Genomic DNA, 14,495 nt, shown 5'->3' with positions numbered 1-14,495 from the left:
CTGTCCGCCACTCATTACCTGTGTTAATGGCACATGTTTGAACTTGTTATCAGTATAAAAGACACCTGTCCACAACCTCAAACAGTCACACTCCAAACTCCACTATGGCCAAGACCAAAGAGCTGTCAAAAAATACCAGAAACAAAATTGTAGACCTGCACCGGGCTGGGAAGACTGAATCTGCTATAGGTAAGAAGCTTGGTGTGAAGAAAATGGAAGACCTACAAGACCACTGATAATCTCCCTCGATCTGGGGCTCCACGCGAGTTCTCACCCCGTGGGGTCAAAATTATCACAAGCACAGTGAGCAAAAACCCCAGGACCACACGGGGGGACCTAGTGAATGACCTGCAGAGAGCTGGGACCAAAGTAATAAAGGCTACCATTAGTAACACACTACTCCGCCAGGGTATCAAATCCTGCAGTGATAGACGTGTCCCCCTGCTTAAGCCAGTACATGTCCGGGCCCGTCTGAAGTTTGCTAGAGAGTATTTGGATGATCAAGAAGAGGATTTGGCAAATGTCAGATGAAACCAAAATAGAACTTTTTGGTAAAAACTCAACTTGTCTTGTTTGGAGGAGAGAACACCATACCTACTGTAAAGCATGGAGGTGGTAACATATAAAAACAAACCTGGTGAGATAATGTGCGCACCTCCACGGCAGCTCTGACCCTGCTGTAAGAGACCAGGACAACTGATCCATGTAAAGGAAAGAATGAATGGGGTCATGTATCGGGAGATTTTGAGTGAAAACCTCTGCACGACAATGATCCCAAACACATCGCCCAGGCAACGAAGGAGTGGCTTTGTAAGAAACATTTCAAGGTCCTGGAGTGGCCGAGCCAGTCTCCAGATCTCAATCCCATAGAAAATCTGTGGAGGGAGTTGAAAAACCGTGTTGCCCAGCGACAGCTCCAAAACATCACTGCTCTAGAGGAGATCTGCATGGAGGAATTAGCCAAAATACCAGCAACAGTGTGTGAAGACTTACAGAAAACATTTGACTTGTCATTGTCAACAAAGGGTACATTACAAGTATTGAGATTAATTTTTGTTATTGACCAAATACTTATTTTCCACCATAAATTGCAAATAAATTCATAAAAATTCCTACAATGTGATTTTCTGTATTTTTTCCTCATTTTGTCTCTCATAGTTGAGGTATACCTATTAGTAAAAATTACAGGCCTCTCATCTTTTTAAGTGGGAGAACTTGCACAATTGGTGGCTGAATAAATAGTTTTTTGCCCCACTGTACAGTGTATGTAACTTCACAGTTTAATGCTTACAATACATCTCCTTTTTGCCTGGAAAATGTGTATTACAGTGGATTTACATTACAGTAGATTACCAAACAATGGGTATAAGACAAAACACAGAGTCACACCTCCACCAAGCTCCAAATCTGCTTTTTTCCAGATATTGCCCGTTATCTGGATCAGTGATCTTGATCATGGTACCATGATCATTTACACTTTAAAGGCTTGGAAGAACTTTATAACCCCATTAATAACAATAAAGTGGCTTCAAATATATGGGCTGCCCATACAAACATCACAGTGAAATACACAATCCAGATCTGATCTGGATGAAACTATGGAGTATTTAAGGAACCAACCCGACATGACTGAGTCAACTTTTATCAAGATTGGTCAATTACGAGCCGAGATATGAATTTTAGAAATTTCGCTAATGAGGAGAGATGAAGATATTTTGATTTCTTTTTTTTGCACTGATCGAGGAATTTAAATATTAAGTAATCAGTATATTGATCTAAATCCCCTCTAAACATGTACGGAATCTTCTATGGCTGTTACGTCCCTAGTCTAGGGTAGGAACAAACACATTTAAAAAAAAACACAGAGATTTGAATAAGGCAAAGGTCATTTATTGCCAAACAATTAAACACAAAAACAGAAGCATAAACGTCAGGGTGAACCAAGGCCAAAACAATAAATAAACTCCAATATAAGGCTGTACACAAAAACACTAGAAAACCGGAAATGAAATGGCAGCTCACCCCTACAGCTTCTTTACAAAATACGAACAATAATTCCAGGTGCGGTTCAAACTCAAAACGCTGGTTAAACCAGGAACACTGAGTACACACACACTTCACACAGCCAGATACACACTTGGTGGACAGCCACTACTGCTCTCCACCAGCTTCTGGGGTAGACAGTCCTTATGTAGGGCCACACCCTGGGGAGAACCAATCAGCATCCTTGGTGATGGCCAATCCCTGCTGTCCTGCTTATTGGGAAAGATATTGAATTGTGGAAGAGCTCTCACTCCTCCACCAACACAATAAACACAATAACGAGCCGAGATTAGAATTTTTGAAATTTCGCTAATGAGAGATGAAGATATTTTGATTTTTTTTTATTTTTTTTTTTGCACTGATCTAGGTATTTAAATATTAAGTAATCATTATATTGATCTAGATCCCCTCTAAACATGTATGGAATCTTCCATGGCGTAAAGGTCTATCTTTGGGTAAAATTTTGTCAAAATCTGTTAAGTACTTTAGTTGTAATCCTGCGAACAGACAAACAAAAGGTTGGTTATAATATAAGCTTCTTTTACGATGTTAGAGCCGTAAATTTTGGACAAAAATGACAACATATAAAATCTTTGGAAAATGCTCCCATTTGCACATACGAACTCTGATTTGCGTCAAATGTGAATCAGTTGATAAACCCCTGGCCCTAAACAAGGCCCATACAGAGTGAAGAGAGTTAAATATGAGACAAATGTCCTATTTTAACACAGTTTTGCTAGGGCATTTCACCGACAGGACTCAAAGTTGCTGGAGATCATCTAGAGAAGTGGGTTATCAAAAGTTATCTATAGATTTTTGATAGCTTGCATTTTGGCTTGTTGTGTTGTCCTGTGCACCAAAAATTGTCCTTTATTCTGCTTCCTTTTCTTGTTCTCAGCTGGCAGTGTGCATGGGCACTCCCATCCTTACGCCGTCCTGGATCCACAAAGCCTGGGAGAGAAGAGATGATGTGTACGTAACACTTTCACCATAACACGTGTCCGTCTGGATCAGGCCTGTCAAACTCATTTTAGAGGAGGCGCCAACTACCAACCAGTTTGAGTTCAAGTAGAGTACATATTATTTGGTGGGAGTATCAGTTCTTTTCTAAAACATATAAATATCTAAAATAAGAAATGAATCAATCTTTTTTTCTTAAATTCCTTGCTAGCTTTGCTATAATGTTTGTGTGAGAGCACACCGTCCACTAAGCGTCCCAGAAACCATTTGGGAAAGAATGCCCCGCCCTCTGCTCTCATTTTCCTCCAACCCATTTTAAGCACTTCCCAGGTGACGAATTTCACTGTTGCTTAGTGCTGCTCAAGTAATCTGAATTCGATTCTAATTTTGATTATTACACCCAACGATTACAAAAATAACAATCAAGAAAAACATTTATTAAATAAATGAATAAAATTATGTTTTATTCGCTAAATAAAACAAACTCACTATTTTGGACATCTACAAATAATAAAGCTTGACACACACACATTAATACTAATTTTGAGTTGTTTAATCCATGTGCATGCAAGCTCCTCCCCTCTGCCCTGCCAAAACTAGCCTACAGGCTAATACAGGGAAATTTGTTATTAGTTGTCTTGAAACATGGCAGGAGAAATGCAGCTAAAACACTTGGCAAACAAGCAAGGCAAGTGTTTTGCTTTGTGCAAAAGTGAACATACTTGATTTTAGTGTTTGAAGGATTTTATTTGTTTAAAAAATATATTTTGTTTTTTTGTCAGGAGCTGAAATAACTTTTTGGTTGACAAATAATCATTTGAATAATTGTGATTTCAATTATAACTAAAATAATTGTGATTATCAGTAGTACAGTAGTACTGTTGCTTCTACGAACAGTGAAGTTTTCAAACTGTGAGCGAGCTGTTCAAAATGCCGTGTATGATTGTTGACAGCACTCTGAATGGGTTGGTGTAAGGTCTCCGTCGACTGGCTCATAAATTCCAAAAAATAAAGACTGGTTTGCTAATGATCCAGAAAGCATAAAGAAAGCTAAATGGAGACTTGTTTGACATCTTCAACATGGCAAAGGTGGCGGTTGTCAATCAGGTAATGGGCATTTATGTATGTGCTAGCTAGTTAGCTATAATCTTGAAATGGGAATAGTGTTTACATATTCAGAAGAGAGAAGATGAAGTCTGGAAACTATTGTCTTGAAAAAGTCTGGAATTTTCACATTTTATATGTGTAGCAGCCCTGTTGAAGTCTCATGTTTCTTTTTTTCCAACCACCTGTTACTGTTTCTGATGAACTCTCGAACATGCTGTCAGCTGATTTTTGTCTAATCAAGTGTGCAATGAGACTTTGATTAGACACTTCTCACATTTGTTGTGGGAGATTAAAAAAATACATCATTCAATAGTTCCATTCATTTAATTGCGTAAACTACATATTAAATGTTCTTTTTATATACTGTGGCCTTGTGTTGCCATAAAGCTCTTTCTGCTTTTGGTCCTACATTGCTATCAATAATGGAAATTGTTTAGTATTCATTTTTACTATCTCCTGGCAAAGGCTTTGGTTTTGGTCCAATTTATGTTAAGTTATTTTTATCGACTGTATTTTTCTTTTTTTAAATGTGACTTCTCCCTCTGAAGGCTTTTTCATGCGGGAGATGAAGCATTCCGGACAGAATTCAAAGTCCCTCCGTTCCAAGACTGTGTCCTCAGCTTTCTGGGCTTTTCTGAGGAGGAAAAGTCCAACATGGAGGAGAGGACTCTGAAACACGGTCAGTGCGTCAGCCCAGGGTCTATTTTTAACCTAGTCATTGATCCATTATGTAATTTCTCCGTAATGCACGTAGTGCGCAGCACAGTTGAATTCCTATCCAGGAAATGTTTTTACACAATCATAATAAAAAAAAAAAACAAGAGCAGGATTGACCCGACACTGTTCTTGATAAATGTATTGCTGTTTATTAACGTTGAGTTAGTTTGCTTTATTTGAGTAAGGCTGCACGATTAATCGATATAACATTGAAATTGAATTATTTGAGGGGGATTTTTAGAAAGTAAAAATGGGAAAATTTATTTTCCCGTTTAATCATGTGTAATCATGGCATGAGTCTCTCTTCCCAGGCCGTCTTTGGGCTGCACCCCTCCAGGCTGCCGTAGTAATTAGTGCTAAAAATATAATTAATGGTTTCAGCTGAGAATAAATCTGATTTCATGTCAAAGAAAGAAAGACCAGGTCAGTTGTTCTGTTATGGCTTCGCTGACACGGACAAAGAGCAAAGCGCTCCCCCTGAAAAACTTTGTTTGTAGGCTGTGTTCCAAAGACAGCAGCACGACAAACTTGTTTCAGCTTCTGAAAAAGAACCTCACTGCACAGTGTGCGCTGTGCAGTGAACTGACGTGTGATGTTGCTTGTGGAAAGACTGGAGCAATGAGGAAAAGGATTACAAATTTGGCGCTTAAGATATAGTCCCTTTACAAACTGTTGAAAAACAAGTTTCAAACATATTTAATGTGATATACCCTCGCTACAACCTCTTTGTTCTAATGCAAGGTTGTCTTTTAAAAAATGCTGAGGGATTCATTTTTGGTTGGGCAGGTTGTAATTTTATTTTAATGTTAAATTCCACAGGGAATTTAACATTCTTTGTTAAAGCTTTGCAGTTGCACTTTTTCCCAATATGGAAATTTGTGTTCATTTTTTAAATTAAACGAAAATACTTGATATAATTAAATCCAGTGTCTTTTTTTTTTTTTTTAAAAGGACTTTTTTTTTTTTTTATAAAATCTGAACTTATCTTGAACTGAGTTTTCAAAGTCAGGATTTTGTTTTGAGCTAAAATCGTACAACCTTAACTTATATTGAAGAAGCCATCTTTTTACCTCTGCTAACATCCCTAACCATTTGACTGAATGTGACATTTTTATCCTTAAAATTACATCTTGATGCTGGAATTTGATCATGCGGTTGTTGTTTTTTTTCATCACGCAGCATTTTGTGTGCAGTTCATTGAATGCAAGTCCACCTTTGGAGCGGTAGCTCTCTTAAATCATGGTCTGTTTTTTTTGTTATATTTGTTTGTTAGGTGGCAGACATCTGGAAGTTGGGGATGAACGCTGTACACACATGGTGGTGGAGGAGAACTCAGTGAAGGAGCTGCCTTTTTCTTCCTCCAACAACATCTTTATTGTCAAACAGGAGGTAGGCCTATAGGCGTGTGTATTGCTTAGTAAAATGCTCACTAGTCTACAGTTTGATGTAATGTGTGATGTAGGAGTTAATTAAAAATGTAATCTCTCTCCAAAAAACAAACAAAAAAACATTAAGAGCAGTTTGTTAGGTTTGTGTTATAGGAATTTCACAGAATACAAAAAAATACAAATGTAACATTTTGTGTGAGCTACGATAGAGTAGAAGGGTTCATATCATAAGCTGGCTCACTAACAGATCACTCACTGCAGCCCCAAAGCCAAAATACATACAGAAGTAAAAGGGCAGAACGTATAATCAGCATCTACAATAAATCTGTTAAACACATTCATTTCTGCTCCTTCACTCTCCATCAGAGCCGACAATTGTAGATATTTCCTTTTACTGCACCGAGTCTAATCATTGTAGAAAGGTGAATTAGCTATTGTTTTAATCTGTGATTAATCAAGCCTCTTTTACACTCACATTTTTATTGGTTTTCAAATAAGTTTTGGTATCTGACCTTTTCCACCACTATTCTTTTCTAATGTTCGTTAACTATTGTCTCTCCTCTGTGTTCTCTGTGATAGTGGTTCTGGGGAAGCATTCAGATGGATGCTCGGGCTGGAGAGTCAATTTATCTTTATGAAAAGGTGAGAATCTTACAGTACCCCCTGTTGCTTAGTGATCCAACTTTCACCAACAAATACATTAATTAGCCTGTTTATATGTCACCAGAGCTTTAAATTAACACCCGCCAATTACGGGTAAAAATTTACTTTGGTGGGTAACATTGTAGCTTTACTAGCCATTGTGGCTGGTGAAGAACCAAACAAATACCACTGCGTCTCTTTGAATTGGCCGGCTGCAGACAAGATGCAACAAGTCATTGTTGCCATATTGGGCTGTTTTCCACCAAGAAATGTGAGGGTTCTTGTATATGTTTAGATTTTAAAACATAATGTGTATCTGGCAACACTGCTTGTTGTACTAATTCTACATTCCCCATGAACACAGTTGTGACATGTCGTACAACAATTGGCTACGTGCTTACGTTAGCGTGATTGTTATGGAACGGAGTTGTAAAATTTGTTCGGAAAAAACTAACAAACGTGGAGATATTTATCCAGTGTTGAAAAACCTGAACTTCAAAAAGGAAGGCTGCTGTTGACACAGGGGAAAATGAAGATGAAAGAGGATCTGAAAAGAAGAAGAAATTGAGGAGTTTTAATACTAAATGGATGTCAGGACGTTAGATGCTGGTATTCGACCATTTGTTCACCTTTAAAATGTGCACTATACAGTTTGTGGGGAGTGGGATTTGTTTACATTTGAATAGCATGCATGATAGTAAAACTGACTTATATTCTTTCTAACTTCCAGGGATCCAATTTTCATCTGAGTTGAGTTTGTTTAAGTTATGAGAATATACTATATAAAAGGTTCACTTCTCCGACACACCCAAAGTTCTATATTGCACCTTTAAGGCATTGTCACTACATTGTTTTTTAATTAATTTTTTTTATATTTTTACAATCTTAATGTATTCCTGCCATCAACTAAAATAACAACTATTTAAAGAAACATGAAGGCTTAAATGTATTCTGTGGCTCATAATGTAGTTTTTTTTTGCTGGAAAAAAAATTTGGTCGGTGGAAAAACTGGTTGGCTGCTAACTTTAAGAATCTATTAGCCATGCTGGCTGGTAATCTAAAAAGTCCATTTAAAGCCTTGTATGTCACCATAAAGTTTAAAAATGATTTAGTTTCTTGGAACTATTGTTTGTCTGTAAAAAGAAAAAGTATCCCGTTTGATAGACGTACATCAGCTGGTACATATTACTGATTGTAAAGTCCTCGTGTCCTGCTTGACTAATACAAAGATTAGGCTTGGGTGATAAAACGATAACGATATATGTCGCAATAGAGATGTAATTGATATCTATAGAAAATATGTGCGATAAAATGTTTGATAACTTCACTGAACTCCTTTAACCCAGAAACAACCCCTGACCCAGAACCGCAACGCATTCTGGGGGATGTAGGCAGATTAACAGATTGAGCCTCTCCAAAGTACCTGCGTACATTAGCCGAGCAACGCCGCGGTCAGTGCTCACTGCTGCTGCTCCTCCTCCTCCCCTTTCCACTCACACACACACACTCAGCTTTTCTCATCACTGCTTACCTGAAGCGTCCCTGCACCGGCACATACTTGGTTAAAGACCAGACACCCGACAAAGTGAACTAGTCCAAGATCCTTCCCCAGATCCACCCAAAGTTCTCGCAAACAAGTTGACAGAGATGCATGCTGCCAGTAACTATTATTAACTGGAAACTGGACTAAAGCTAACTAAGCTAACCCACCGACACATGATACTGTGCTAAGCGCTAGCACTAATGACTTCATAAAGAGGAGGAGACTAGTAAAATGTACATGACTTACAATCCAACCTCAAAGAGCCACAGATTTACGTATGGTTAGATTTAATTCTTGTAGGGAAGGATAAAAGCTAACATATTAATAAAATAAATATCAGTGTTAAACTAACGTCACTATTCATCTGTCCCACTTGTGAAACACAATAATTTGTAATTATGTTTCACTAGATAAAGCTGGTCCCATTAGACAGTAATGTATCTATTGAGATTATTACACCAAAATATCCTGTCAGTACTGCTTTCAGATTAATGATTATATCATCAAAATTGATCTGGTTTATATATATGAAATCAGATATTTATCAACCATAACTTTGTGTAACATATCAGATATAAAATAAACAAGATTCAGCAGCAGTGGCTTATATTAAACAGTAAAAACACTATTGGAGTTATTTTTGCTTTTCATGTTTTCTTTTCCCAGGAAATAATTTCATTTTAAATGAGGAAATAAAAGCAAAAAACGCCCCCATAATATTTTCCTAATACATACCCTCCTGTTTTTTTCCTGTCAGAGATGTTAGGTCTACCTCAGGTGTGCATTGATTTATTATTTACAAACTTGCGTTGCACTTTTTCTTTGAATAATCATTTATTTAATATCTATTAACAGTTTAACGTTCAAAAATAGATCAACAAAACTATGGAAAAAACTATGAAACCTCAATTAAAAAAAATGAAGATTACATTTAAAATAAAAGTATTTAAATTTGGCCTTTTTTCTTCTGCTCCTTATTTTGAATAGGTAAAAAAATCCGAATCAATAATTATCGATATCGACTGATTTGAAACACTTGTATCGTGATAAAATTTTCAGGCATATCGCCCAGCCCTAACAAAGATTACCAAAGAGTTGACTTTCATACTGATTTTCTGCAGTGGAATTGTATTTAAAATGTCTGTTATGGAGTGATATGGAGGATGTGATACTGAAACTTGAGACTCCACCTGAACACTGCACCAGCTAAAGCTCTTACAAAATATATTTATCTCAGTGACAATATGACACATTCTTACCAATGGATTCAGCGACTACATCTTCAGTATATTTAGTAACATCGTTGTGTATTGCATCCATTTCTGCAGCCCAATGACAGTCCAGCCATGAAGAAAGCAGTGTCCCTTCTGTCGCTCACCACCCCCAACAGTAACCGCAAGCGTCGGCGTCTGAGGGATACTCTGGCTCAGCTCACCAAGGAGACGGAGATCTCGCCCTTCCCTCCACCTCGTAAAAGGCCATCTGCAGAGCACTCCATTGGCTCGCTGCTCGACATCTCCAACACGCCGGAGACATGCAAGACCCTGACCGGTATGAGGAGCACACAGCAGGGCTTAAGTGATACTCTCTTACTGTAGCTATTGTTTGAAGCAACTCCTCTTCATTGCAGATGTCAGTGTAGAAAATAGTTCTGTGGCCAGGAATAGAACGAGAAGAATGAAAACCAGGGAAAGAAGGATAAGAACGGACAGGGAAGGGAGGAGAAAGAGATCCAGCCACGGTGTATGTAGCAGTCAAGATCCAGAGAATGATCATCAGCAGCCAAACAACTCTTCAGGTTAGGTTTGTTGTAAAGTCCAAGGGCCTCATGTACAAAGACTTGCATGAAAAATGCATACCTCTCAATCCAGAGACAGGCGTACGCTCATAAAATTCAGATGTTTAAATATGTGCATAGGACTGGATCCACGCACTTATTCTTTGAACGTCTAAATCAGCGTGAATGTGAGCGCACCAATGTCCCCGCCTCCATTTACATATATAAATCATATATAAATGAGATTGGCATCGGGATTTCCCTCAGCGTGATAAGAAAAGGCAGCGATTTTACCACTAGTAACCCAGGAAAGAAAAGATATTTTTTTAACGTTATTAGACCGACAGTGACATGTAATGATTCAACAGTGAAGATACACACACAGTTCGCTGAATGCTTGACTGTGGGTGTGTTAAGAAGTGGGAAGCGGATTAAGCAAGAGACGGAAAATGCTACTGATAATAAAGATGATAATAATCGCAAAATATGATGTTTTGATCGCGCACATTAGGCTTAGTGTTTTTCTCTCTCCATCTGAGCTTCAAACAGGCCGTGAATGTGTAACGGGTAAATGTGACTCATTGTAAAACACTTTGGTACTATAGCGCTCTATAAGTGAATTTCTTTTCCCAATACGTCGATTGCCCACCTCCCTCATCCGCAGGTTTACGATCCCCCAGCGACACAAACACACGCACGCACCGGTCGGTCACGGTGATGGTGTACATGTGTGTGGCTGCTAATGAAGGCTGGACTGAAAACGTTAAAGTGTTCAGACGTAAATGTGTCTGTTACTCAGAGGACGTCTAACCACCTGCATGGAGATCCCAGCTACAGAGCTCTGACAGGTAGTGAAAAACGTATCTGACTCAGATTAGACCGATAAAAAGAAAGAAAAACTAATACACAAAGATGTGTAAATTATACATGTCAACAGCAGCTCAGAGCTTCATGTGTGAATAAATTGTATTATTTTGGTAGTGTGCCTAATTAATCCTTAGAATCTAAAGCATCAACTATGTAGAAACGTACGTCCGCCGCCTCAAGACTTGACGTGAAAGACCACACATTTCCACGCTCACTCAAGTTTCTGAACATCAGGATTTTGCCGTGGATTTTGATGTATGCACGTTTTTGGGTGTACATACCTTTTGTACATGAGGCCCCAGGGCTTCTAACAATGAAAGAAAGTGTCAGGACAAAGTATTTGATAAGGATGTTCTAATGTTTATTTCAGGCTAGCTGTGCTAATGTTTTGCTATTTTACGATATTTCTTCTTAAAGAGTAACTAAACCCCTGCTTTCTGCTGAGCTGCCACTAGGGGGGAAAATTCAAAAAATGCCTTGGTTATGGGCGTTACTTCTTTGACGCAGTAAGACGCAGCTGGTCAGTGCTGTCAGTCACAGACTCGTTGCCTGCTCAACTACTACAGACAATACACAGCTCAGATGGGGATACACACACTGTCTGTAAATACACACATTGCTTTATGTACCCTCTGATTAGACCAGAATCTGCTCTTGCGTGCTGAGAGAAGCACCAACAGACCTTCACAACGGTGTACAGGCACAACTAGGAACGGATACATGATTGTTGACCACCCAAAAATGGTTGTCTGTCGGAGGAAGTGGACTTGTAACCTTTAAATTTACTTTGCTGCTTCCTGAAAATAATTCAATAGCTCCTTGCCGACCGACAGTTTTTTAAGTTTAAAGTGTAGGATTGTAATCAGCCCGGGGCCTAATAAATGTGCTGCTTGTGTCTGCATTCAGCCCAGGGTTGGAGTCAATTATAATTGTAATCACGTAATTGATAATTAAATACAATTATGGCATAATTGTAATGAAAAAACTGTTGCGTTGTAATCGTAATGAAATTGTAATTGAGTTTAGATAATTGACTGTGCAATTGTATTTGCCATTAAAATTATTTATAAATTTTGCATTCAATTATAATTTAATGCAAAACTGGGGAACCATGTAACAGTTCTATGTACAGTTCTGCACATATGTCAAGAGAACATAATTGTAATTGACTTTGTGAAGATAACAATAATTGTAATTTTATTTGTAATTGGGGAAAATAAAATGTTGGTCATCATAATTGAAAAATGTAATTGACCCTAACCCTGGTTCAGACTGAAGTCCCTGAGTTACTGTGTACACGTAAACCAGAAGGTAAGAAACGGCAGCGGTTAAAGAAACTTCAGCTCACATTACTGCAAACAAAATAAATAAACATGACGGAGGCTGACCGCTTCTGTCGTTACAGTCTCAGGTTTTTATTTTATCCAGTTTCAGTTTCCAAAGTTTCTTCCTCGCTTGTTTTGCCATGTAGTGGATCTCTAGAGCTACACAGCATTGAGCGATCGTCCGTGTCTGGAAGTCATGCCACTGACACGTGTCCACTGTTTGATGCTGTGTGTCAAGTCATATTGACAAAAGTTTGTGCACAACACCACAAATCAAGTAGTTCTGTTGTCAATTGTGCAATGATCTCTCCTGACTTTTTGTTCGTTCCTGGTTAAAGTAGCTTTAAGTCTTCTCTGGTTTCGACAGCCACAGTGAGTCGTTCTTCGGAGATATTCGGGCTGCTAAGAGTTTGGAGTCCCACTTTGTTGATGACCTCTATAACCATTACCCTCCCCTAAAACCATCTCTCAAATCCAATATGCAAGTATATTAACAGAGCATGGTGGTTTTACCAGTTTAGTGGTCTTAGTTTGTGTGATTTTAATAAATGATAATAAACTATCAAATATGCAATGACCATTGTCACTGTGGTTTTAGGAAAGTCATCATTACATAGTAATTTACCGCAATTGAGCTTGTTTCAGTATCAGTGACGCAAACAATACATGTACATAATATAGTTGATATGTGAAATTATTGCTATATCATCAATTTATCATGCTAATTGTGTAAACAACGGTTTCATTTCAAACACACAGTTCTGCAGTTGGTTGCTCACTGTGTCTAAATAGCATCTAAGTGCTGTAGTAAGCTTGAAATGTCACTTGTGATATTACTGTATTTGTTATCCTGCAATAAAGATCTAATGACCATGTCAATTTTTTTCTTTTACGGGACTGGCTTATGTAGATATTGTGCATAACATTGAATGCATGGTTATTTGTATTGGGATTAACTTGTACCTGCCCAACTCTTTTGAAATATATATAATTATTATATTATTATTATAATAGTACTAATTACAATTAAAATGTTATAATGCTTGTATGATTCTTCCAGAGAGTTCAAAGCCTTCCAAGAGCTCGACACCAGCCCACTCCAAGCAGTCGGCCAGGTGGCAGGTTTCCAAGGAGCTCTACCAGACGGAGAGCAACTATGTGGACATTCTAAGCACTGTCCTACAGGTGAGTGTGTGAACCTTCCTAACCTTTAGTCCTGTTCATAGGATTTTTCTTATTTGGCTAGTTCTATTTCATCCCTGCTAACTGGCAGAGGCGGTGCTTAAAGCACTGAACACACAGTTCGAGTATGCATGCCAGCAATGTCACCTGTGCAGGGCTCTACACTAACTTTTCCAGTGGTGGCACTTTTTTCAGTTGGTCGCATCAGCACAGAATTTGGTCGCACCCTTTTTTTGGGTGGGGGGTGGGGCTTTTGGGTGTACAGAAACCTATTTTGCAGAAAGGCTGTACTTTAATTAACTTAACAGTAGCCTAACCAACTTAGCATCTGAATTGCTTCACCCGATGGAATTAAATTCAGAGGGTCCAGCTCTTATAGTGGGGCCTCTTCCCCTGGTCAGGGGTCGCAACCTTTACTCTCAAATAAACCATTTTGCCTCATCTCACCCGGAGCTGAAAAAATACCTTCTCAATAAAGACAATACAGTGAATTAAATTTTATACAGTTAAAATGATATAGAATAATGTTTGATTTGATTTATATTGATTATGTAAATAAAAACTTAAAAACAGTTTAAACTGTAAATGGTATTCTACAGAAGAATCAGTGATGTAATTAGTGATGACTGTAAAGCACTGAAGGGTTTATGGGAAAAGGATATGGGGGTTACATTTGGGGATAATGAATGGCTAAAGATTCTATCAGAAAATGGAACTTTGTGAGAAGGTAAAAGTAAACTTACACAATATAAGATATTGCAAAGGTATTATTGGACTCCAGTGAGATTACATAGGGAAGGTCTTATGAACAATGCATTGTGTTGGAAATGTCAGAATGATACTGGTACCCTTATGCACTGTTTGTGGGAATGCTCAATTATTCAATGCTTTTGGGTGGAGGTCATCCATGTCCTTAGTGAATGGTTGGGAAAGCCTGTCCCATG

At 38.2% G+C, this 14,495-nt stretch overlaps 1 protein-coding gene across 6 annotated transcripts in view; it reads left to right on the top strand.

Annotated features, from left to right (window-relative positions):
• ect2 (epithelial cell transforming 2) overlaps positions 1-14,495 on the top strand; it is a 74,523-nt gene that overhangs the window by 19,635 nt on the left and 40,393 nt on the right. For 4 of the 6 annotated variants that reach the window (XM_028444296.1, XM_028444294.1, XM_028444293.1 and 1 more), the window contains 7 exons: positions 2,942-3,015; positions 4,659-4,789; positions 6,101-6,216; positions 6,795-6,857; positions 9,729-9,951; positions 10,031-10,198; positions 13,430-13,554. In XM_028444296.1, the coding sequence (XP_028300097.1) occupies positions 2,942-3,015; positions 4,659-4,789; positions 6,101-6,216; positions 6,795-6,857; positions 9,729-9,951; positions 10,031-10,198; positions 13,430-13,554 (900 nt within the window). The remainder of the gene's footprint in view (positions 1-2,941; positions 3,016-4,658; positions 4,790-6,100; positions 6,217-6,794; positions 6,858-9,728; positions 9,952-10,030; positions 10,199-13,429; positions 13,555-14,495) is intronic. The other 2 variants (XM_028444297.1, XM_028444295.1) reach the window with 1 other exon arrangement.

Source organism: Gouania willdenowi, chromosome 4 (genome assembly GCF_900634775.1).
Source record: "Gouania willdenowi chromosome 4, fGouWil2.1, whole genome shotgun sequence".
Classification (NCBI taxonomy): domain Eukaryota; kingdom Metazoa; phylum Chordata; class Actinopteri; order Blenniiformes; family Gobiesocidae; genus Gouania; species Gouania willdenowi.
The sequence above is the reverse complement of the archived record's forward strand: the minus strand, read 5'-3'. Positions and strand labels throughout refer to the sequence as shown.